The sequence below is a fragment of the Eleutherodactylus coqui genome, chromosome 1 (genome assembly GCF_035609145.1).
Source record: "Eleutherodactylus coqui strain aEleCoq1 chromosome 1, aEleCoq1.hap1, whole genome shotgun sequence".
In the NCBI taxonomy this organism is placed as follows: Eukaryota; Metazoa; Chordata; class Amphibia; order Anura; family Eleutherodactylidae; genus Eleutherodactylus; species Eleutherodactylus coqui.
The window spans coordinates 133,608,930-133,633,071 of NC_089837.1; the positions used below are offsets into that span (position 1 = coordinate 133,608,930).

Here is a 24,142-nt window from a genome sequence, read left to right on the forward strand (position 1 = left end):
TGTCACAGCTGTTACAGCTGTGGCAGAGAAGAATGATTTATCTAGTATATGTTCTCAATGGGGTCGGCGCTGCTGCCGCCGGCCCCATTGAGCGCATATAGAGAAGAGAACAGGAATCGCAGATCGCAGATAGGTGCGATCTGCGATTTCTGTTCTATAATTTATCGGACGAGCGCATAAAAAGCGCTCATGTGTCCGATACCATTGCAAAGCAATGGTTTTATAAAATCGCCGGACGCATGCGCAAATCGCGCAAAAAAACGCCCGTCTGACTGAGCCCTAAGGGTACAATAGAGCCTTATATTTCCCACTTGCATGGAAATGCAATACTCCTTTTATGTATAAGATTGTCATTGTCACTAAACAATTATGCAGAAGACCTTGGGAAGAAAAGCTGATGACATAACAGCAAAAAATTCCCTCATTATCAAAATGGTCTTCACTTCCATTGGTAGAAGGGGAGTGGCTGAACTGAACTTAAATTTGCGTAAATTTTCTCTTTATAGTCAGTTTAATCCTCATATCATAACAAATATTGTTTTTCTTTGCTATCACTGAATAATCCCAAATTATCTAAACCTCTTAATACCATTTCATTAATTACATTTCTAGAATTGTTTCTCCAGATTGGAGTATTAATTTCAATATACAATAATTAGAGGTATATAATTTATTCTATAATGGATTTACAAGCTCTAATGTAGAGTAAGCTGTTCTTAGACTTTTGTTTATAATTACTTACTTAAAGCTGTGCCGTTGCAGAGATGCTCAGGTACATTGCTTTGCTTATAATTACTAAATGCAAGCTTGCATGTAAAACTGAGATACTGTAAACATGAGGTGTAATGAGCTTGTAATCATTAAATAAGGGATTATAATAATAAGTACTTACTCCGTTGGGAAACCAATCTCTGGTAAATATAGGCCACCTTCTCCAGTTTGTATCATGCTTATATTGTCGGTGAACTTGTTCGCCTATACCGTAAATATTGCTGCTGGGTAGTTTAATGGACAACTGCAAGAACTGGTCAGCATAAATGAGCGGTCCTATGGTAGTATCAAATCTGGTGGAGCAATACATATGTTATTCTACGTGCATAAAAGGCTTGGGATTATACTGTATCACCTACAAAACAATACTATATGATAAATAACATGTATTTATGTGACTCATAATTGAAATTAACATGTTTAAAAAGTATAACTCATCATAGACAACTCCATAAATATGAAAGCTGCACCCAAGAACCCCAGCAATACAATGGAAATGTAATATTACATAGTGGGCATTTAAATGAATCTACGATTGACCACTTAACTATTTTGCCAAATTTTTGAGAGGAGCACATTGTTCGCCAGGTACGTGGCTTTATTCTCATGCAATTTGGGGGAGTTTGGCTGCATTGGGTTCCTTCTAGAGGGCAAATTGGTGAACCCAATTTATACTCCCATTGACTTTAATGGGAGTCGGAATTGACTGTCATGATTCCGAATGATTTTTGTGGAATTGGTGCTATGCCATCACAAACTGATTATTCTACTAATTACTTATCACTATTGTTTACACATTGATACCTGTCATTATATATGTGCATGTATATATCAATGTATGTATGTGTACATATATACGTTGTAAAATAAATCGTAGCTTACATGACTTTTCCTGATGGTATTCTTGAAAGTTTAATTCCAAAATTGTTTCGTACCAATTCAACTCCATAATTTGGGTTTGGTTCTGCTGTTCCACTGAAACCTTTCACATGTTCATGAGGGACTTCAAATCTTTTATTTTTGGCATCTGTGATCTACAGGAAGAAAAAACATATAAAGGCATTGTAAAGACAGAAGTTTGCTACTAAATTTTCAGCTTAACAACTAAGGTGATTAAAGGGATGGTGGCATAACAGCAACCCATTTCTATACATCCTTATAGCACATATAGATGTCAAAGTTGTAGATCCCTTGACTGATGGCTGTCTGCTTGGTCCCTTGAATGATGGCTGTCTCTATACATCAGGGTAGAGAGCCACTGGAATGAATGGCTTCGACTTATTTAGATGGAGTAACGATCCCACATGACCAGCATCAACACTTTCCACTTCGACCCTGTGGTATCTTTAGGGAACTTGTGTATGCAATGTCTTAATTCCAGTGTGCTATTACTTTAATTTGCGCTGTATGCTTCTCTTACCTGTCTATCAGGTTTAGAAAGCCAACTAATCAGGATCTCTGGCTTCCAGTGAATGAGTGTGCTGAATGTGCTATATGAACTTCATCTAATCTCTTATCTGGGCTAGTAAATGTGGAGTCTTTCTTTGCTCCACTCTCTGGTCTCTGTCTGACCCTGATTACCTGTATATCTGTTTGTTCAGTTTTTTGTATTTGAAGCTGTTTACCCTTTTTATTTGTATATCAGTTATGATTACCTGTATTCCTGTCTGTTCTAACACCTGGATGTTTACCGTGGCTTGCCTATCTGTCTACCTTTTTGTCTGTTGTTCTATTCCTTGTAGTCCTCCTAGTTCTGACCCTGCTCTGTACCTGACACTGATTGTGATTAACACTTTGATTCTGATGTACTCTGATCTCCCGGTTTTGACCTCTACCTAAAATCCAGAACTGGATTGTAAAGAAAAACTATATTTCTCCTTCTTGGAATCCAAACTTTACTTTGGTGAAAAAAGTATCAAAAACTGTATCAAGTCTGAATATTTAAATCTAGTCATAGTGTTGCCATAACTAGCTCTGCCTCTACTTTACGACAGAGGGTGCCCGAATAAGTGGATGCTGAGACCTGAATCAAATATGTTGGGTTTACATTCAATGCAGTTTGTTTCTGTGCTTAGACAATTTTCTTTAAGTTTTTAATTGCAACAAACCTTGAACCGAAATCGATTTTTGGATTGTATTTCAGCAGTCAGCAGTAAATCTTCAATGTCACCCCCAAACAAAGTAGGGGATTGCACTCTTTTCAGATTAGCTGTGTATCCTGCAGAAAAACAGGTATAACTGTACTTTCAGACTTTCCAATTCAAAATACATGAAAGTTATACCAGAGACATTGTTCTGTTACAGTCATAAGGGAACCTTCACACATGACATCTGAAGTGTGGCAATTTTGCTGCAGAATTTTAGTTGGGTTTCTATTGATGGCCAGAGTTGATGACCTTTGCAGAGTTTGCTGCAGTTTGTGCTGCAGATTTTGTCTATGTACTTGCGGATTTTCTGCTGTAGAACGTGTTGCATTTTTGTGATATGGTAGTGGTAGTTCCTGCACTGAGTTCACACTGGCAAACCTTATTTTTCAAACATCAACAAATGCAGATTTTCAAGCAGATTGAGAGAGTTTCCACAGCAGAAATGCTTCAAAGGGCTCAGTCAGACTAGCGGTTTTTTTTTTTCACGAAAAGAAATGCGCTGCAGAAAATCCGTGAATGGGCAAAGTTTCATATGCGCAGTGCATGAAACTTTGCCTGCTCACTGGAGCAGCTGCACTTGGAGAAGTAATTGAGTGATCACTCAAACTGTCAATCATCCTATCTTTTGAAAAGATTTTGCGTAATCATTTTTGCGTGTAAATGGGGCTTAATCTTTGCGTGTAAATGGGCCTTTAGGCTTTTTGAAAGATTTATAGTTTCAATTTCTCCTTGATGTATAAGATAAAATGGGAGAATCCTCATTTGTTTATATCTTCTTGTATCCTTTCAAATCTACAATCTTTATATTTAGGTCAGCAGTTTGATGGCTGGTTACTTTTAATTCATAGTAACATAGTATGTTAGGCTGAATAAAGACAATGACTATCTAATTCAGCTTGTTTCCAACCCCCCTTGTTAATCCACATGAAGGCAAAAAACACCAAGAGGCAGAAACCAATTAGCCCATTCGGGGGAAAATTCCTTCCCGACTCCATAATGGCAATCAGAATAATCCCTGGATTACTCTTTGATAGTTCCTACCTGAATGTAAGACCCAGAAAAATAACCCACTGGTCATCTAATGTCTATATCCTGTAATATCATAGCACTCTAGATAGACGTCTAGTCCCCTCTTAAACTCCTCAATGGATTTTGCCATCATCATGTCCTCAGGCAGAGACTTCCACAGTCTCACTGCTCTTACAGTAAAGAACCCCTTTCTGTGTTGGTGATGGAACCTGCTTTCTTTTAGACGTAGTTAATGCCCTCTTGTTATCATCGGAGAGATCTTTGTATTGTCCCCTCATGTATTTACACATAGTTATTTGATCGCCCTTTAGCCATCTTTTTTCCAGGGTAAATAATCCTAATTTTGATAGCCTCTCTGGGTATTCTAGTTCTCTCATTCCATTTATTAATTTAGTTGCCTTTCTTTGAATCCCCTCAAGCACTGCAACATCTTTCCTGAGCTCCAGTGTCCAGAACTGTACGCAGTATTCCATGTGGGGGCTGACAAGTGCTTTATATAGTGGAAGAATAATGTTCTCATCCTTCGGCCCTAAACCTCTTTTACACCCCAAGACTTAATACGCTTTTGCTGCAGATGACTGGCATTGGTTGCTCCAGTTAAATCTACAATAGTACCCCCAGGTGTTTTTCCATATCACTATTTCCTAGCTGTACCCCATTTAGTGTATATTGGTGACATCCATTTCTCCTGTCCATGTGCATAACCTTACATTTATCAACATTGAACTTCATTTGCCATTTTTCTGCCCATGTCCCCAGCTTATCTAGGTCCTTTTGTAGCCGCACATTGTCCTCCGTTGTATTAATTAATTTATGTAATTTTGTATCATCTGCAAATATAGATATTTTACTGTGCAGCCCCTCTATCAGGTCGTTGATAAATATATTGAACAGAATGGGGCCTAATACTGAGTCCTGTGGCACCCCACTAGCAACGGTGGCCCAATCAGAGTACGAACCATTCATTACCACCCTCTGCTTTCTATCTCTGAGCCAGTTCTTTACCCAGATACACACGTTTTCACCGAGTCCGAGCTGTCTCATTTTATATTTCAGCCTATTATGTGGCACGGTGTCAAATGCTTTAGAGAAATCCAGATATACGAGATTAATAGACTCTCCCAGGTCCAGCTTAGAACTTGCTTCATCATAGAAGCTGATCAGACTGGTCTGACACGATTGACCCTTCATGAACCCATGCTGGTGAGGAGTTATTCCATTGTTCTCCTTGAGGTATTCTTTGATAGTGTCTCTCAGAAACCCTCGAATATTTTTCCAGTTATAGAAGTGAGACTTACCGGCCTGTAGTTACCAGGGCATCTTTTGGACCCTTTTTTGTAAATTGGAACCACATTGGCAATGCGCCAATCCAATGGTACAACCTCGGATAGTGTCCATAAATATAAGAAATAGTGGTCTAGCTATCACATCACTTAGTTCCCTTAGAACCCTTGGGTTTATTTCATATGGACCTGGTGATCTATTGTTTTTAATCCTCTTTACCCGCCTCTGCACTTCCTCCTGTGTTAGGTATGTTATATGTAGCGGGGGGTTCGTTTTATTCCCCTGCATCTCGTGTGACATTTCTTTTTTGTTTGTGAATACACTTGAAAAGAAACCATTTCATAGATTTGCCTTCCCCCCATCATCTTCTATGCTCTCGGTGCAAATCCTTTTGCTGTTAATATAGTTGAAGAACAGTTTAGGGTTATTTCTGCTCTCTTTGGCGATCAGTCTTTCTGCCTCCAACTTAGCAATTTTGATCTTTTCTTTACATATTTTGTTTTTTTCCCTGTATGATTTTAGCACTTCTTCGCTGCCTTCTTGTTTTAGTAGTTTAAACGCTTTCTTTTTTTCCTTTATTGCTTCCCTTACCATCTTATCGAGCCACATTGATTTCCTTCTACTTGTGGTTCTTTTTTTTTAAAGGGTAAGAACTAAATTGAAATAGATCTCTGCAATCTAGCAGACCAGGCTGTCCTGGTGATAAGTTGACCTTTCTAATGTGAAAAAAGTGAAATAATTATGTGTTTGTTGCCAAAGTACTAAAATGGTGCTAAATGTAAGTACCATGTTACCAAAATTAAGAATCAACATTTTTTTTTCATTTTTATAAAAGAAAAAAAACAATGAGAATATTAAGAAAAAAAAAAGTTGCCAAATCTCCTCATCTTCCAGTGCAGGTACATTAAGGCCTCATGCCCACTCGAAAAATACAATCCGCGCAGAATCTGCCGCGGATTTCCACGGCGGATTCCGCGCGGATTTGCTTTAAATGGTATTTTTTTTGCATGCAGATATCCGCACACATTGCTATCAATGTGATAGCAATGTTGCCGATCCGCGCGGAATCCGCGGCAAAATGGAGCATGCCGCGTTTTTCTTCTCCCGCGCGTGAAAAACGTAATTCTTTTAAAATGCCATCTGCGGGTGCAAAAATCAATTTAATGGACCGCGGATGGCCAATGATTCCCTATAGGCAAAATCCGCTGCGGAAACCGCAAATCCATTTAGCAAGTGGACATGAGGCCTAACAGTGTCATGCATTCCGGATAAAAAATAAATAAAATACCACTATCCCATGCCACAGTGTGCCCACATCACAGAGAATGGGATGTCTTAAACCTGATAAAATAATGCTTCTTCGTTTATGAGCCTGCTGTCTTCTTCTTATCTACTCTTAAGGCTTATGCAGAGAACTGTTTTTGCAAGCATTTTTGCGAACTTGAAATATATATGTGCACAATGTGCAGAGAAGAGAACCCATTGATGTCCATGGGTTCGGTCTAAAGAAATGTGGGCACAGAACAAAATAGGACCTGCTTTATTTCCTGCCTATTTGTGCACCAAGGGCCACATAGAAGTCAATGAGAGGTGCACAAATGCACTCTCAATATGCACACAAATGCACAATACACTGTGCAATTCCATTAAAAAAAGAGCACGTCTCAGTAGGTTAAACAGTAGAGATGAGCGAACGTACTCGTCCGAGCTTGATGCTCGGGCGAATATTAGGGTGTTCGGGATGTTCGTTATTCGTAACGAACACCACACGATGTTCGGATGTTCGGGTTACTTTAACTTTCTTCCCTGAGAAATCATTTCTATATGCGCTCAATGGGGCCGGCGGCAGCAGCGCCAACCCCATTGAGAACATATAGAAGACAAATCCTTCTTCTCTGCCACAGCTGTAACAGCTGTGACAGAGAAGAACGATGTTTGCCCATTGAATTCAATGGAACCGGCAATACAGCCGACTCCACTGAATGCAATGGGCTGCCGGCGATCGCGGGATGAATTGTCGGAAAGGGGTTAAATATATAAGCCCTTTCCTGCAATTCATCCAGAAATGTGTAAAAATAAAAAATATATATATACTCACCTGGTGCCGACAGACGGAGTTCAGCGCGGCAGGCTGCAGTTCTCCTGAACTGCTCTGAACAGCTGTTAGTAGTATTCAGCAGCCGGGGATTTAAAATCCCCGCCTGCTGAATAAGATGCCTCTGAATGGTCACAGCCTGACCAATCAGAGGCCAGCCCTCACTCACACCCATTCATGAATTCAGCTCTCTGCCCCTGAGCCAATCAGAGGCAGCCCTCACTCACCCATTCATGAATTCATGAATGGGTGTGAGTGAGGGCTGGCCTCTGATTGGTCAGGCTGTGACCATTCAGAGGCATCTTATTCAGCAGGCGGGGATTTTAAATCCCCGGCTGCTGAATACTACTAACAGCTGTTCAGAGCAGTTCAGGAGAACTGCAGCCTGCCGCGCTGAACTCCGTCTGTCGGCACCAGGTAAGTATATATATATTTTTTATTTTTACACATTTCTGGATGAATTGCAGGAAAGGGCTTATATATTTAACCCCTTTCCGACAATTCATCCCGCGATCGCCGGCAGCCCATTGCATTCAGTGGAGTCGGCTGTATTGACGGCTCCATTGAATTCAATGGGCTAACATCGTTCTTCTCTGCCACAGCTGTTACAGCTGTGGCAGAGGAGAACTTGCTGTGTCGTTCCCATCATTTTCTTGAATTGCCAAGATTTTCACACATGAAAACCTTAGCGAGCATCGGCGAAATACAAAAATGTTCCGGTCGCCCATTGACTTCAATGGGGTTCGTTATTCGAAACGAACACCCGAACATCGCGGGAAGTTCGTTTCGAATAACGCGAACCCGAACATTTTGGTGTTCGCTCATCTTTATTAAACAGTCTTTTAATTCATGGAAGGGGTATATAGCACGCGAATGCAAACTGGCCCTACGTGCGCACAAAGTGCTGCACTATGCACACTATATGCACAAATCAAACTCATAAAACCTCGTACAGTGCGTCTGAAGCCGCCCTTGCATATAATATACATATGCACCCAGCTGCTTGTACAGATACCGCATAGATGCCAGGTAAGGGAGACAGGCTTAAAGCCTTAATGTAGATCTTTGTTTTGAGCAGTAATGGTGGCATCAATCAACAGATAATGTGTACACATTTATATTTCTATGCTCAAAGAATTAGAGGATTCTTTTATCTGGTAAATGTAATTGGTTATATAAACCACATTAGAGCACAAGGAGAAAGAACCAAGGACATTAGCATTTTTTCCTATTTTGCGTCCATCTTTCCTATATAATGAAGATAAATTGAAAAGAGAAAGAAAACAAAATGATAAACTATGAAATAAAAAGTATTCAACTTTAGAATATATTAGTCAAAAGAGATTCAATGACCCTTAATCCTGAAAGGGTTAATGGATAACTGAACAGGTGGTGATAAATAGCAAGCTTTCAAGACTATTTAAGTCTCTTAATGGTTTAATACAAAATCTTCAGTTAGCCATTAAAAGGTATTAACAACTGAGGACTCTCACTTTTTATTATTTCTATCTACTGGCTAACAAGGTACAAAGATGTCAGTAAAGAGGGGACTCCTCAGGCCTGCATCACAGGAATGCATTTGTGCATGTGCCATACGCAGTGAATAGAAGCTATTGATTTCAATGGGTTAGTTCATATTTTGCACTTGCATTTTATTTCTTCCATAAAATATGCATCGTGCTCCATTTTCCACAAAAATGGCACATATTCAACTAATTAACTTAATTGCCCATTTCTATGAATGGGAGCATGATTGTGTGTTCTTTTGCACGCAAAAATGCACACAATTTGCACATACAAAAAGTACAGTAAAACATAAAGATGAGCGCAGATACGCAACTCCTATTTTGCAAATCTGCGATGCAAAAGCGCACATAAATACGCTTACGTCCGTGCGAAACACATATTCACACAAGCAGTTTTGATGCATCATTTGGTGCGGTTTTTGATGCAGTTCTTTTTAAACCAAAGTCGGGTGGAAAATAATGAAAAAAAAAAAAGATTGATAGATCTTCCCTTTTTTGTGCCTAAGGGCTTGTTCACATGGGCGTGGAATTCATGCAGCTGCTAGCTGCGCAAAAGAACCACAACTATAGCTGCTGAAAATCATATGAACCAATGACTTTTCTGCATTGAAGTCCAGAGCTTCAGCCACGATCTTTCCACGCCAAACCGGAGGGACTGAAAATATGCTCTGCTGGAGAGAGAAATAAAGGAAAGTCCTGGGGATCCCCTTTATCTTCCCCGGGGCTTCCTTTTTCCTCTACTCCGGAGAAGGGAAGTCCCAGTGAGATGAAGAAAAGCCCCGGTGAGATAAAGGGAAGCCCTGGGGAGATAAAGGGAAGCCCTGCCACAGGGATGAAGGGAGTCCCCCGCTGCGGGGCTTCCCTTCATCCCCTCGGGGACACAGTGCTTCTGGGTTAAGCCGCACTGCAGCACTCAGTCCCTCTCCCATTTTTTCCAGCTTCCAAAGAAGTCTATAGACACTCCAGCGCTTTGCACACCAAAGATAAGTCAAGAACTATATTTTTGCACAGCAGGGAATTTCAGTCATTGATGTCCAATTTTGTTTAGGTGCAATTCTTTTGCACGGCTAAAAATTGTTCATCTGAACATTTCCATAGGAAACCATTGGTTTTAATAGCACTGATTTTTTTTTGCGCATGTAATTTAGTTGCGCAAATTCCCTCATGTGAACGAGCCCTAAAACCGTGCATAAAAATTGCATCAAACTCAATGCATGAATTAATCCTTGCTCTACCAATGCAGAAATGTATTAAAATAGGTATTCATTTATATTAGAAAGCTCAGTGTATGGTGGAATCTCTTCAATGTATTATTAACCAAGAGCAGTACTTGCTGTATGTGGAGGCTACAGGTAACTGCTCAGACCAGTGGCATGAAGAAAAAAAGTGCTCCCGAGAGGCTCATTGACATATATAGTATAAGGCAACTTTGTAATAGTATTATACTACTGTAGTTCAAAGTCTCAGGAAAGAAATATTTAGCACTATTGTTTATCTGGTGAAATGTCTCTCTAATTCCGAAACCTCAGTTATGTGTCAACATATTTTGAGATGGATTCAGTATTTCATTACAAGAAAAACATAAGGTTAGAAGGTCTTGGTTCTTGTAAGTAAAAACAACAAGCTGAATTTTTTAATAATATTAAGTTGCTAACTTTTACCTTGTGCAGTATTTGCCTCAGAAACAACTGTATATCCATAACTTTTTGAAAAGAAACACCAGGGGGCACTAGTTTCATTAAAAGGTATCCAGCAACAGCCTCGTTGTTCACAGGCATCCTACAATAACAAAGCCATAAAGAAGAATCACAGTGAATGGTTAGACTATAGAATGGCATAGATAAGTACTTCAGACATATGATATCTTCAACCAATCCTTGGAGTAAGTTCTCCTTCATACGAGCGTAAGGGCAAAAACACTCACAATACCACAATTTTTTGCGCAGAGAAGTTCATGATATTGCATGCGTAGCTGTGCTTTTTACTTTACTTTTTATGCTGCCGGGGATTTGGAAGGCTGTGCAGTCTTAATTAGTCCCCGTTGTGCCGATGTCACCACAAAATTGTATTGTTCTTTGCGCAATTCCGTGGGCATCAGGCGCACACCCTCATTGACTACTGTGGTGCTTTTGGTGCGCAAATGCACACCAAAAAACACATCAGTGTGTTTTGCACTATAGATTAATATAGTTCCTTGTGCTGTTTGTATGCAGTCCATTTCTTTAACTGATTATACCCAGACTAACAAAATGCTAGTGTGCTAGAGGCCAAGGGTGTCTTTGCCCAACTGTTGTCCCAATGACTATCTTACCTGTGCTATTATTCAGTGAATGAAGACAGAGCACGCCAGAGATCTCTTCTAGCTACCCCCCTCCCACTGTTGAACAGGCAGTCTTTCCAAGATGAATGACTGCCTGTTTACATTGAGTAGCTCACAAGTCGCTCACTAGTCATTTTCTTTTATTTATGGTGCATGCACTAGTACGCTCGCTGCTATGGAGCGTTTTTGCGCATGAGCCAGGTAAAATTCTTTTTTTTCTACTCACCGCATTAGTGCACATGAGTTTGAAAAAAAAAAGCGGGAAGATAGATCCTGCCCTATCTTTCTTGCAGGTAGAAAAACATATAGGGCAAGTCCTATCTTTTCTCGCGTATAGTATCGATGCACAAGAACTGCGATAATGGAAACGAAATCATAGAAATCAATAGTTTCGCTTCATCCTGTTATGCTGTTATGTTATGATTTTAAGTCCTTAGATGAAACAAAGTGACTATTGACTAATGAGCAATTTCTTGCTCAGCACAGGACAACCATTGCTTGATAACTAATAGTTAGCCCATGTAAAAGGTCTTGGTCTATAGGGTGAGGCCAGTAGGTTTAAAACAGTAAACCCTACATAGAACCAAATGCGTATGTGGTGTAAAACACACAAAAATGGCTTTTTTTCAGATGTTCTTTAATTAAGCATTTCTTCTATAAAAAAATTACACCACACAGCTCCAAAGCACAGAAAAGTCAAGATCTCTGTGTAATGCCACACAGCCTCGTGTAGACCATAAACATTTTTATGGCTACTGAACATAGGAGATTTTGCGCTAGTTTTTGCATGCAAAAGAACGGTCTCAGAAACCGCTCACAAAAGAATCAACTGACTTCAATAGGTTCCTTTACATTGCTCACGCGCATTTCCATCAGGTGAGAAAATACATAACATGTTCTATTTTTCTGCAGAATTACACATCAAAGGCCCCAAAGGAGTCTATGGTGGTGCAGAAATGCGCACAAACTGTGGACGAACATGCACTGGAAACATTGTTTTTCTGCAGCCACCTGTCAGGCGCTATAAAGTTTGCAGGTAATTGCAGGCAGAGTCCTTAGGAGAGTCTCCTTTTGGAAGCATGCTCCATTGAGTGGCAATGGAATAGCTCATACATTTTGTAGATTGGAGGCCAGCACTCTTGGACCCCAGAGAATGAACCCCGAACCTCCACCTCCTTCTCGGAACAAACGCCACTATCTCAGTGCCTGCCAACATGGCAAAAGAACATCCTCGTCATCAGCAGACATGTCTCCATCCTCAGCTACTCTCTCCCAAAGCCAGAAAGTACAAAAACCCCCGCTGGATAGCTGGATGATGACAGCATGACGTATTGCTAGTGGGATTTTATACGAGTGCAAGAGCACAGCTATTGTGAACTTCAAAAGAAAAGAAATATGCGCCATTACATGTGGAAAAAATAAACCCATTCACCAAGCAAATACATTGCGAATGAGGGGCCAAATTTTTGCATCTATAGAAGCCTCAAATCCAGATTCACATCTTTTGTTCTTTTAGATCAGCACATTTTACTCTGTATTTAGTCCATGTTTTAGGGACCGTAAAACGGGACTAATGTAAATCTATGTATTTAATCACATAACTTTTTTATTTGGACATTTATTTTAAAACACAGCAAGACCTGCTTTTTGGGTATTGCTTTTTTTCTATTGGGTAAATAAAGATCAGTATTTGCCCAGCAGAAAATAAAATATATAGAGGCAAATATTGATGAAATACTGATGAGGTATGGTTGTTGTAATGTCATCTTGAGGGCTTCTTCACACGGGCTTGATTTAGTCCCGTCATGTGGGCATGATAATCACGGCCCCATAACGGGACAAAACAAAACCATTGATTTGAATGGTTACGTTTTCACTATTGGGATTCTTGCCTGTTAATTGTACAGGCAAAAAAAAAGATAAGACTTGCCTTATCTTTCCTGCATAAAGAATTAAGTATGTGCAGGAAAGATAGGGCAGGACCTATCTTCCGGCTGTTTTATTCACAGAGCCTACGGCCATGTGTTTTTGCTGTTAATGCGTCTGTAATATGAATCCGTATTACAAATGTCTTACATCTGAAACTGGCCTCAAACAAGTTGTGCATGCTCACCTGAGAAGCTACGACATCTGGAAGACAATCTATCCTTTCATTGTGCGCTGTGAATGGACATTCAGCTTTAAATGGTTCTAAAAAGCAAAGCATTTAAATAAGTAAATAGAAACCATAAAATAACATTTCCTTTGGAGCTCAAACTTTTTCTAAGCTTCTGAAGATTTCTTTAAATAAGGCTATAGTTATGAAGCAAAGTGCATCAGGAGATAAGGGTTCTATCCTCTGAGCTACTAATTTATTAACTTAATCACATCAAAAAACTGAAACAACAGGGAGAGATTCATTCCCATACTTAAACCACAAATGTAGCATTGGGGGAACGGAGATGATTAAAAATTATCATGCAAATTTACATCTGGGAAAAATAATTATGCAAACAAGTCGAAGTCATAGGCTAAGACAGATCTATTCGGTACATCTACTTGTTTTGTTTATGGTAATATGGAAGACAGACTCATCATAGTTCACAATTATTATATAATGCTATAGATAGCTCATAGGATCAAGGAGGCTGGATTCACATACACAGCCACTGTAGGTTTTGATTCAGGTTTTTGAGCCAAAACCAGGAACAAGAGGAGGTACAACGGACCTTTCGTACTGGACGGCATAGAAGAAGATGCAATCCTGCAGAATATTCGGCACTGCTAACAAAAATACCAGAATTCTGCTGGAAATTCTGCATCAAAATTCGCAGTTAGAAGCGACGGCATATTCCGTGACACTGTTGCGGATTATGCCGTTCCATGTGAAAGGTCCCTAATAGAGATGAGCGAGCATGCTCGTTTAAGGCTGCTACTCAATCGAGTAGCAGTCTTATCGACTAACTGTGTACTCACCCAAGCAGCATGAGGTGGGCGGCAGGGGGCAGCATGGGGGAGAGAGGGAGATATCTCTCACTCTCGCCCCGCTTCTCTCCCCGAATGCTGCTCGGGCGAGTACACAGTTACCCGATAAGACTGCTGCTTCATCGAGTAGCAGCCTTAAACGAGCGTGCTCGCTCATCTCTAGTCCCTAAGTCATCCTAGCTTTGGATAAAAACTGCAGTGACATGTTTCCAAAAAATGCTGTGCGTCAAACCCTACTTATATAAGCTTGTTCCATTAATTTTTTTCTTTACCTGCTGGCTTGAGTCCTGTTTGTCCCGTTGCAAAAAGTGCAACAAAAACTATAGACACTGCAGTCATTATAATAAACAGCGCAATGAGAGTAATCTCCAAAGAACTAAATTTACGTTTCTTCCCCATCTGCAAAGAAAAAATAGTTTCTTTAAAATTGTCCAGCATGATTAGAAGGCTAACATTACCTTTACAAATATGGAAGAAATATATATCATCCTGAGCGCTGCATATATTGGCACCGCTGTATGAACTTGTTATATTCTTCTTATATCAATATAGGAACAACAGTTCAGTTGTGGCATAAGGAACAGTGATATAGATAATGGCATTCTTTCCTTGCACTACTCCTCATACCTGCGGTAGTCGTACACTGTTAGATATATAGATATATATAAACACAGAAAGTGGGTTGGTTACTCGTGTGATCACTTCAGCCAATAGGAAACCTAACAGAGACATCATAGGTGATGTCCCTGAAACCTGCCAGCGGCTTCTACATTATTGATATTTTACTGACTAATTAATTGTGTAACTGCTTAAATCAAATATATAACACGTCATAAAATACTATAATACACTCAAAAATATAGTGAAGCTCACTCCTGTGCTGTTACACGGGATCGAGTATCATTGGCATCACTCACAGCGCGGCCAGCAGGGAGGCAGGGCGGCCGGGGAGGGTTCTCCCCCCACCAGCCTTTATTCTCTGTAAGCAGTCATTCTGAACGACTGCTGTTTACACTGTAAGGTGCATCGTTCTGTTTTCTGCATGCAAAAACTGAATGCCTGAGCACCTCTCGTCCAGCTGTTCAGTCTTTGCATGCATTTACATTGGACAACTATTATTCAAATACATGCGGGAGTGTGGGGATTGGAACAACTCTGAAATCTGAATGATAATCATCCTTAATGGGCTGTAATGGATAATCGTCCGTAATGGATAGAGGCCTGAAAGGCAATGTAAATGTAGTGAATCTGCTTACTAACATTCTATAAATACAATCTATAGTCTACACACCCTTATCTATATTTACTACCACAACTCTGACATAATAAAATAAACATAAAGCTGTTATCCTGCCTCAGGCTACAAGCACATGGACAATTTTAAAGTCGTGCCCGCAATTCATACCCCCAACTTGCATCAGACAACACATGGACATCCCATTCGTGTGCTGTCAGATGTACGGGACCCCCAACATGTACATATGCTATTTTTGTATGAGAATCAGACAAGGAAAGGCCTTACCTACTAAAAAAAGAAGCCCATGTGTGTACACCCATTCCAATGAATGGGTGCTGTTTCTGTCTGATTTTCGTATCGATTTATTTGGTTCAAAAATCAGATAGAAATATCATCCATATACATGTACCCTAAGGGTTCGGTCAAAGAAGCGATTTTTTACTGCATAAATAGGCTCGCTTAAATATCACAAGTCACAAATCGTGTGACCGGGCAAAACTACTAAGCGCAGAAGAGCCGATCTTCATGCGCCTGTAATTCGCCCATTTCCTGGAGCAGCTGCGCTTGAACGAAGAATAGACGCAATTTTTTTAGTGTGGCTATCGGAGCGATAAAATGACGTTCGTGTTAAGGAGGCCTTAAGAAGGCAATATTAAATTATACACTATTATATACTAAATTATATACTAAACTTATTAAATACAAGTTGGTCAATGGAAGCAATCTCTTTGGGATTGGCTGGTGATCTAGTGTCTATGGGGGCATGTTCTGCTTACAGACATTGCATGTGTTTGTACATTTCAATTATGGCTCATGATACAATAACAATAATAATAATAAAAAATATGTGTCCAATTTCTACTAAAAGAAGGAAAAAACATAAAGCCCAATTTTAATGGTTCCAACTGCACTGTTGCTTCTAAGCTGTGCGCTCTGGAAATGATAGAGTTTAAAAATAATACAGCCTGCAGATAGGTATAACTGTAATTGGGCTTCTCGACCTCATTAGTATGTTGTTTGAGTACTTTCCTTTCCAGATTGCTCAGCTTAAAGGGAACACTGCCCAGCTGAGCAACCTCTTTTTAGAAGAAAGCCTGTGCAATCAGCTGGCTTCTATATCTAACTAGGGCAAGCTGCATAGGATCATTCATTTCTTATTTCTTCTACATGGTACTCATGCATTTATGTGCTAAATGGTCATGTCAGATATTTCCATATCACCTATTAAGGGAAATTGAAAGGGATTGTCAAGATTAGACAAACTTATTAAATGTGATAACATGAGATACCCTTCTGAGGCTCAATGAAGATATAACTGTCAAGTCTTTGGCAACTATGAGTATGTTACAAATGTAGTAAACACCGAGCTAAGCTTGGCCAAATGATATCATATTTAAAGTAAAGCCTTGGAACACAATGTGATGAAAAAACAGTATGTTTCACATTGCTTTTACTCGTTCTGTCACTAGATGGTCCCATGTTAACAAAATGTGGTGCCTGGCACTGAATAACACTTTGTTGTCTACATTGCCAGCAACATTGGCAGACATCAGTTGTTGGCAGTTATATTAGATTGGTACTATCAGACTTCTACTGATAAAAGGCTGAAAAATAAAACATCAAAACATATAATAGTAAAGTAACTATATTGTAATAGTAATATTGAAAAACAACTATAAAATTCGGGTTGGGAGTTTCCTTTCTTTTGCAGCATATAATTGAAAAAAGTTCATAAAAACTACTTGAAGCAAAAATAAACAAAAACAACTAGAACAACTCCACTACTGTGAAATACATACCCCCTATTAGCATGCCAAAATGTAGGATAAGGGAGGAAGTGATAGTAGGAAATGTAGCATTATTTGTTATAAGACTTTGTAAAAAGTGTCATAATGATTAGGCCAACATAGATGTAATACAGGTGAGCATGGACGCATACTGCTTCTGTATAGTATATTGTGACACATCAGTCCACATTTGCTGTAACTGAGGCTCTACATTGTGAAATCTCTAAGGCCTCATGTCCACGGGCGGGTCGGATTTCATGCGAATCCTGCACGAAATCCAGCCCTGCCCGCGGTCAGTCACCAATGCTTACTAGTATTTTCCCGGCAGCGCAAATCTCTCCACTTCCGGGTTCGCTGCACTGTACATGGTCCTCACGGCTCGCTGTCAGACATGTGCAGTACAGTTTGTTTTTTTTTAAATCTCCTGCTTATCCCGTGGGATTCGTGGCATGTCCGCAGTGTCAGACAACTTCAATAGAAGCCCTCAGTGCGGGATCTGCTCAAAAATGGAGCATGCTGCGATTCGTTTTCCAGACAAAAAAGTCAGCAAAACAAATCTGTATGCCTAATTTACTTTGTGGACCCCCCATGCTTCCCTACGGGGGGCTTGATATGTGGATCTCCCGCCCTGGTGTCCCGCACGGGTTCTGCAAATCAAACCCGCCCATGGACATAAGGCCTAAGGCTGTCAAAGTTGGCATCCCAGATGGTCCCATGTATATATTTTTTGGCAATAAATCTAGTGACCAGGCAGGACATGTAAGTGTGGCAATGTTGTGGAGCCATTCCTGTGACAGCCTTACTGTGTACAGCATCGCCTCATGGAAACCCTGCTATGAGAGGAAATGTGTGGCTGCAGGATGTCCTGAACATATCACTGAGCTGTCATTGTCCCTCCTACCACTACTAGGGGTTACTAGGGGTGACTGAATGTCATATGCGATGGCCCCCAGTCCATCACACCGGTAGTAATGGGCAGTGTGCCACAGCAAAGCAAAGGCAGGGTTGAGGTGCTCATGCCTAGATCTCCAAATACGAATGTGGATGCATCGCTGAAGACAACCTGGTTCCACTCCACAGTTTAGTTGTTCACAACACCACTGCAATAGGAGGTGGCGGTGGGTGGGTTTCAAAGGCAATGCATGTGATAGATGCCGTGTCATCAAATGTCCTTCAGCCGAGAGCTTGTAAATGCTTCAGACAGACACAGAGCTCATTCTTTCTACTTCTGGTTTGTCGAGGGCGTCTTGAGCCTGGTTGTTTTGTGTGCATGCCCTCACACCTCTATTGGTCCCAAAACCTTCTAACAGTCTGGTCAGCACAGCCCAGGTGGCAAGCAATATGTTTATATAACCATCTAGCTTCTCACATTCCAATAATTTGTCATCTTCTCAAACTCTGTTAACTGAACACAACCTTCATAAAGGCATGTTCATCCAGCTTCTCACATTCTACTATATCATAGAGGCATGTCTAGTTGAAAAAGTGGTCCACTATACAAGTAGCCTCTGAGAGCCTTTTTATTAGCCAAGAATAGAACGACTTTTAGGGTCTCAGGTGGCAAAAGAGTTCATCTAATCACTTAATAGCTCTAATCTTTTTTTTTTTTTTTTTTAATCAGATTTTTATTAGTTTTCAACATAAGTCCATATTACATTCGTGTACAGAAGGATAAACCTGATGACTAAACATAGGAGATAAAACTACAACAGTATAATTGAATAGCCATGGACAAAAGACAGGGGGGGGGGGACAGACGGACAGCAGAGAAAGGGAGAGAGGTCCATCTTAAACCATACGCCATAATGAGATTGCTTTAGGACCTTTTGATCACATTTAGATTAAACTTAGGAAGACAACGGATGGGGGTGGGGAGGGGTTTGGGGAGGGGCGGGTAGGAAGGTTTGGGGAGGGGGGGTATACTATAAGGGGTAAGCCTCTTCCCCTGGGGGGAAAGGAGTGTGTCTTCTGGTGTTGCCCACCATCAGCTCCCAACTTGTCAAGCAGAAACATGGTTTCCAGGGATTCCTCTGTTCCCCTGGTGTGGGGGAGAAGGGTATAGACAGTCGTGAGCAAAGATTCTAAGGTCCAAGTAAGGCGCCCACGGTTGGGTGCTGAGTCAGCAGAGTATTTGATTTTTGCTACTCTCGGATGAGCATTTATGGAGGGGGCAATTCCCCCTGAGTTCATTTCTCAGGGAGTGCCATGGGCTCCAAATCTTTAGAAATTTGTCGTGGGTGCCATTGGACCAGCTGACCCTCTCCTCTAACATCGCCAGGAGGTCTACTTTATCCTTCCACATTGACAAGGAAGGGGGGTCCTGTTGTCTCCACAGTAAAGGGATAAGCGCTTTAGCTGAGTCCAGTAAGAAGGCCAACAGCTTGTGTTTAAGGACTGAAAATCGGCCGATGGCTTCCATAGGAGGACCATCTCAGGGGTAAGTTTAAGCCTCGGGGCTAGTTTCTTCAAGGCTCTCTCAACATCATGCCAGAAGGCGGAAATAGATGGACATTCCCACCAAAGGTGGAGGTAGGATCCAATGCTAGCGTCGCATCTCCAGCATCTTCCATGGGGTGCTAGCTTATGATCTGCCAACCATTGCGGGGTTCTGTACCACCTCGCCAGCAGTTTATAATGAGACTCTTGCAAGGTAACACAGAAAGATAATCCAAAGGCCGTACCCAGGATGGATTTAATGTCACAAGCGGAGAGGGAGACTTGCAATTCCCTCTCCCAAGAGATGAGAAATGTTGGTTTCGATAGCGTCAGAGGGGAAATGAAATGTCTGCGCAGCATGCCAATTTTCTTAGCTTTATGGTTGCTCCCTACCAAGGCCGTCTCGAAGGGTGTGAGTGGTCTGGTTGATTTGAATCTGGCACTAAAGGTTCCAAGTACCTTTGTCACATGTATGTCTTAGAGGAGAGAGAGCGAACGGTAGGGTTGCAGCAACTGAATAATGTCTGCGGGTAATAGCTCTAATCTTTAATATATCTGCCTGAGATGTAACTGCATGCCGAGTTTTGCAGCAAAATGACAATTTCTTGCAGGTGTGTTTTTTTTTTGTGACAATGAGTGTATGTAGATATATATATATTAGTCCAAAGGTATAGAGAATAAATGGAAAATGGTGGTTGTGAATGCCATTCTACGTGTGGCATGTTGCTAAGGGGAAGAGGGTAAAACTTTAAGGGGCAGTGTCCAACACAGTGGGCATTTTGAAAGATGCCATCTTGGAACCAAGTCAATATTTTCTTGTGATATATGTATCTGATAGAGAATTTGATGTGATGCACCTTTATTCCTGCCGTAGTTATTATTAATTTTCTATTTGTTACAGATATGGCTGCAAGAGTGACACAAAATGAGATGACAGAGATTTTGCTAATCTCCAGGGAGCGCAGTACCCAAGACTTAGCAACAGCTCTCAATAGTCAGCACCCTAATAGACCACCTATGCGCCATGGCACAGTTGACAAATCGCTTGCAAAATTTCTCCAAACACATGCTGTTGTTAAATGGCAGGAATAAAGTTTCATAAAGTCAATTTGTCAGATACATATGTCACATGCACGCCTCTTCTCAATATCAACTTGGCAGCTTTCAAAATTCCCATTTATTCAGGTCTGTCCATACCTTTTGGGCCATGATTAGAGATGAGCGAGCACCAAAATGCTCGAGTGCTCGTTACTCGAGTCGAACTTTCAGTGATGCTCGAGAGTTCGTTTCGAGTAACGAACCCCATTGAAGTCAATGGGCGACTCGAGCATTTTTGTATATGACTGGTGCTCCGCTAAGGTTTTCATTTGTGAAAATCTTAGCAAATCACCAAAGTCATGTAAAAAACACAGAAATGGATAGGGCAGACGAGGAGCAACATGCAGGGCTGGATTTCGGGCTCCGAGGTCTCACTATTAGGCCACAACAGCGGCAAGAGTGAGACCCCCCCCCCCCCCCCGCACTGTCAGCATAACGATCGTTCTCCTCTGCCACAGCTGTTACAGCTGTGGCAGAGCAGAACGATGTTAGCCCATTGAATTTAATGGAGCCTGCGAACCACAGGTTGGTGTAGCAGAATCAACTGAGCCAAACATGCAGGTTAGTGTAGTGGGAGCTGCTCTCTGCTACACTGCTGAGTGGTGGTCACAGTGGAGTGCGTTTGGATGAGATGGCTGTCTTCTCCTCCTCTGCTTGGTACTACCCACATCACACTGTACATTCCTGTACAGCGCTTTGATGTGGGCGCCAACTGTGAGTGTAGTAGGAGCCGCTCTCCACTACACTGGTAAGTGTGTGGCACGGCATCTTTCTCCTTCCAACCCAGTGCCGGCCAGCATATCCTATATAGTATAAATAATTAGCTGTCATGTTCCCCTCTATTGGCCGATATATATAAATGCCTTTGCGTGCCATGTGGTTATCCAACTATATGGTAGCAGTATTTTAGGCTGCCTGCACACGGGCGGAAATCCCGCAGCGGGATTTTCGCCACTAAAAGCCTGCATAGGATTGCGTTAACAAACGCAATCCTATGCAGACGGCCGCGGTTTGGCCGCGCGAAATCTCGCACGGCAAACAAACTGCGGCATGTCCTATTTCTGTGCGGGGCTCTACGAGCCCCGCACAGAAACGTCCCTCACCCGGCCACCGGCTCCACTCTGCGCATGCGCCGGCTGCCCGGCAGCCGGCACATGAAAGAGCCGGGGCCGCCAGGCGCGGGTGAGTACGCGCTTGTCTCTGCAGGCGCTCGGGTCGGGTCCCGCGGCGAGAATCCTCGCCGCCGGATCCGACCCGCTCGTCTGCAGGCGGCCTTAGTTAGAAACTTGCACAGGACACGATAAGACATTAGATTTGAATGCATAGCCCCAACCACTGTAATCTTAGACATGTAAAAGATACCCTCAGTACAGCATAGTGTGTCTTCAAGGTACCGATTATTTCACTCTTTCAAATATAGAGGTAAAGTCTGTTACAGATCCACGTCAAAATCTGAGTAAAAATCCCCACCAGTGGAATAACTATAGGGGACGCAGAGGATGCGGTTGCATCCAGGCACAGGAGCCTTAGGGGGGGGCCATAAGGCCTCTCTTTTCCATATAGGGAGCCCAGTACTATGAATAAAGCATTATAGTTGGGGGCCCTGTTACAAGTTTTGTATTGGGGTCCAGAAGCTTCAAGTTATGCCTCTGATCCCCACCATTAGTGTTATGCAAAACTTGAAGCAGATTTTCCGCAGTAGAAAATCCGTACCAACTTGTAGCTGTTATACCACTCTCACTGATTTGCACAAATAGGCTTGGATGTGAAGGGGTTAAACTGAATATTGACTATGGGTTATTTTAAGCGGCATTTCTTGACAGTGCAAGATCCAGCTTAAAATCTGACATTAGACTATTGATGTCCCATCAACTTTGATAAATGTTTATTTTTAGCATCTGTATTAATGTTCTAGCATGTAAATCTGATCTTTTTAGCATGTGATTTACAAGGATAAGTACACCAGCTGTTCAACTCCAGTTTAATCCTCAGAGACACAGGATGCTTACTAAACTTAGGAAACATGCCATGGCTGACAAACACTGCAAGGCCTTGCATAGCCAACTGCTCAATCTTGTGTAAAGTACAACATGGCACCATTACTAACTGTACACCAGCAACAAAATTCATTAAAACTAATCTCTGCTTTCCAGATCAATACGTTAGTGCAGTAATTGCATCTTACATTGGTTTAAAAGCATTCTAGATGGCAAAATGGAAATGCTTGCAGAAAAAAAGAAACCTAATTCACTGTCTATGCTGAAATAAACTACAAGGTCATTTATGTAATCTAATTGGCACATTAATATACATTACCGTTTATGGCTTTCACTTTTAAATACAGAGTGGAAAAAAATATCTGGGTTTATCCTATACAGAACTGAAACACATATTATGGCCATTTACAGTGTGCAGCAATAAGATGCACATATCTAATACTAAAACATGTAAATGCATTAGAAAATAATAATAATGTGCCTTTCTCGAGGTCACAGGTAGATACAATGTTTTAGCGATTGTACTATTCACATAAAGTGTTGTATTGTTGGATATGTAGTTCATATGATCCCTTGTGATTTACCTTCTATAGCAGTTATGTCACCTGCAAATAAGTTATATTTTTTGTACAGTTATCACGGTCACCTGAGATTTACATTGTTGTGTAATAGTGTTATGTGGATAAAGGTGGAGATAAACGGAACATTTTTTAGGACATTACATTGGGGTTTAGTATAGCGATAAAATTCTTCTATTTTAGAAAGGGTTTACCACCACAGAAAGAGATGGCATATCGAATGCGATGCTGGGTCCCCACTGATCCTCAGGATAAAATTTCCCCATGCACAATGACACTCCTGGCCCTTTACTGTGCAGAAAATTTACTTAAAGCGGACTTGTCAAGTCCTTAGGTCAGTGGGGCCAGCCGCATATCTTTGCTCCACTTACTCTATCACAGCTTTTCTTTTATCTTCACTACCTACTCTCCCTGTTCCCCCATACTGAGTCCCATTAGATTTGGCTCTTTGCACTTTGACTCTGCCAAGTGGACTTTCTCCACCACTCGCTGTCAATCCAATTTCACATCACCCATTAACAGTGAATAGTGGGGACTGCCTGCTTGATAGTTTCAAAGTGCCAGGAACCAAATTTAATGTAACTTGATATGGCGGAACAAGGTGGAGTAGAGAGAGTAGAGAAAAGCTGTGATAAAGTAAACAGGGCCACAGCTACAGAGTTACACATCTGGCCCTACTGACCCAAAGACATGACAGGTCCTCTTTTAATTTAGCTGTGCCACACCATGATAGGCCTTAAGTAACATTCTGTGACCAAACTCATTGTCTACTTTAGACCTTAGGCTTCATGTATATGACAAAGCCATGTGCAGGGAGCCTGAATTGTCCCCTGACCCATAGACACTGTGTATGTCACTGTATGATGCTTCTGT

The 24,142-nt window shown here is 41.3% G+C and overlaps 1 protein-coding gene across 2 annotated transcripts in view; it reads right to left on the reverse strand.

Annotated features, from left to right (window-relative positions):
• Positions 1–24,142, reverse strand: part of SI (sucrase-isomaltase) — a 293,147-nt gene that overhangs the window by 200,874 nt on the left and 68,131 nt on the right. For both annotated transcript variants that reach the window (XM_066600648.1, XM_066600657.1), the window contains exons 3-8: positions 14,409–14,535; positions 13,286–13,362; positions 10,514–10,631; positions 2,880–2,989; positions 1,654–1,805; positions 893–1,064 (exon numbers count right to left, since the gene is read on the reverse strand). In XM_066600648.1, the coding sequence (XP_066456745.1) occupies positions 893–1,064; positions 1,654–1,805; positions 2,880–2,989; positions 10,514–10,631; positions 13,286–13,362; positions 14,409–14,535 (756 nt within the window). The remainder of the gene's footprint in view (positions 1–892; positions 1,065–1,653; positions 1,806–2,879; positions 2,990–10,513; positions 10,632–13,285; positions 13,363–14,408; positions 14,536–24,142) is intronic.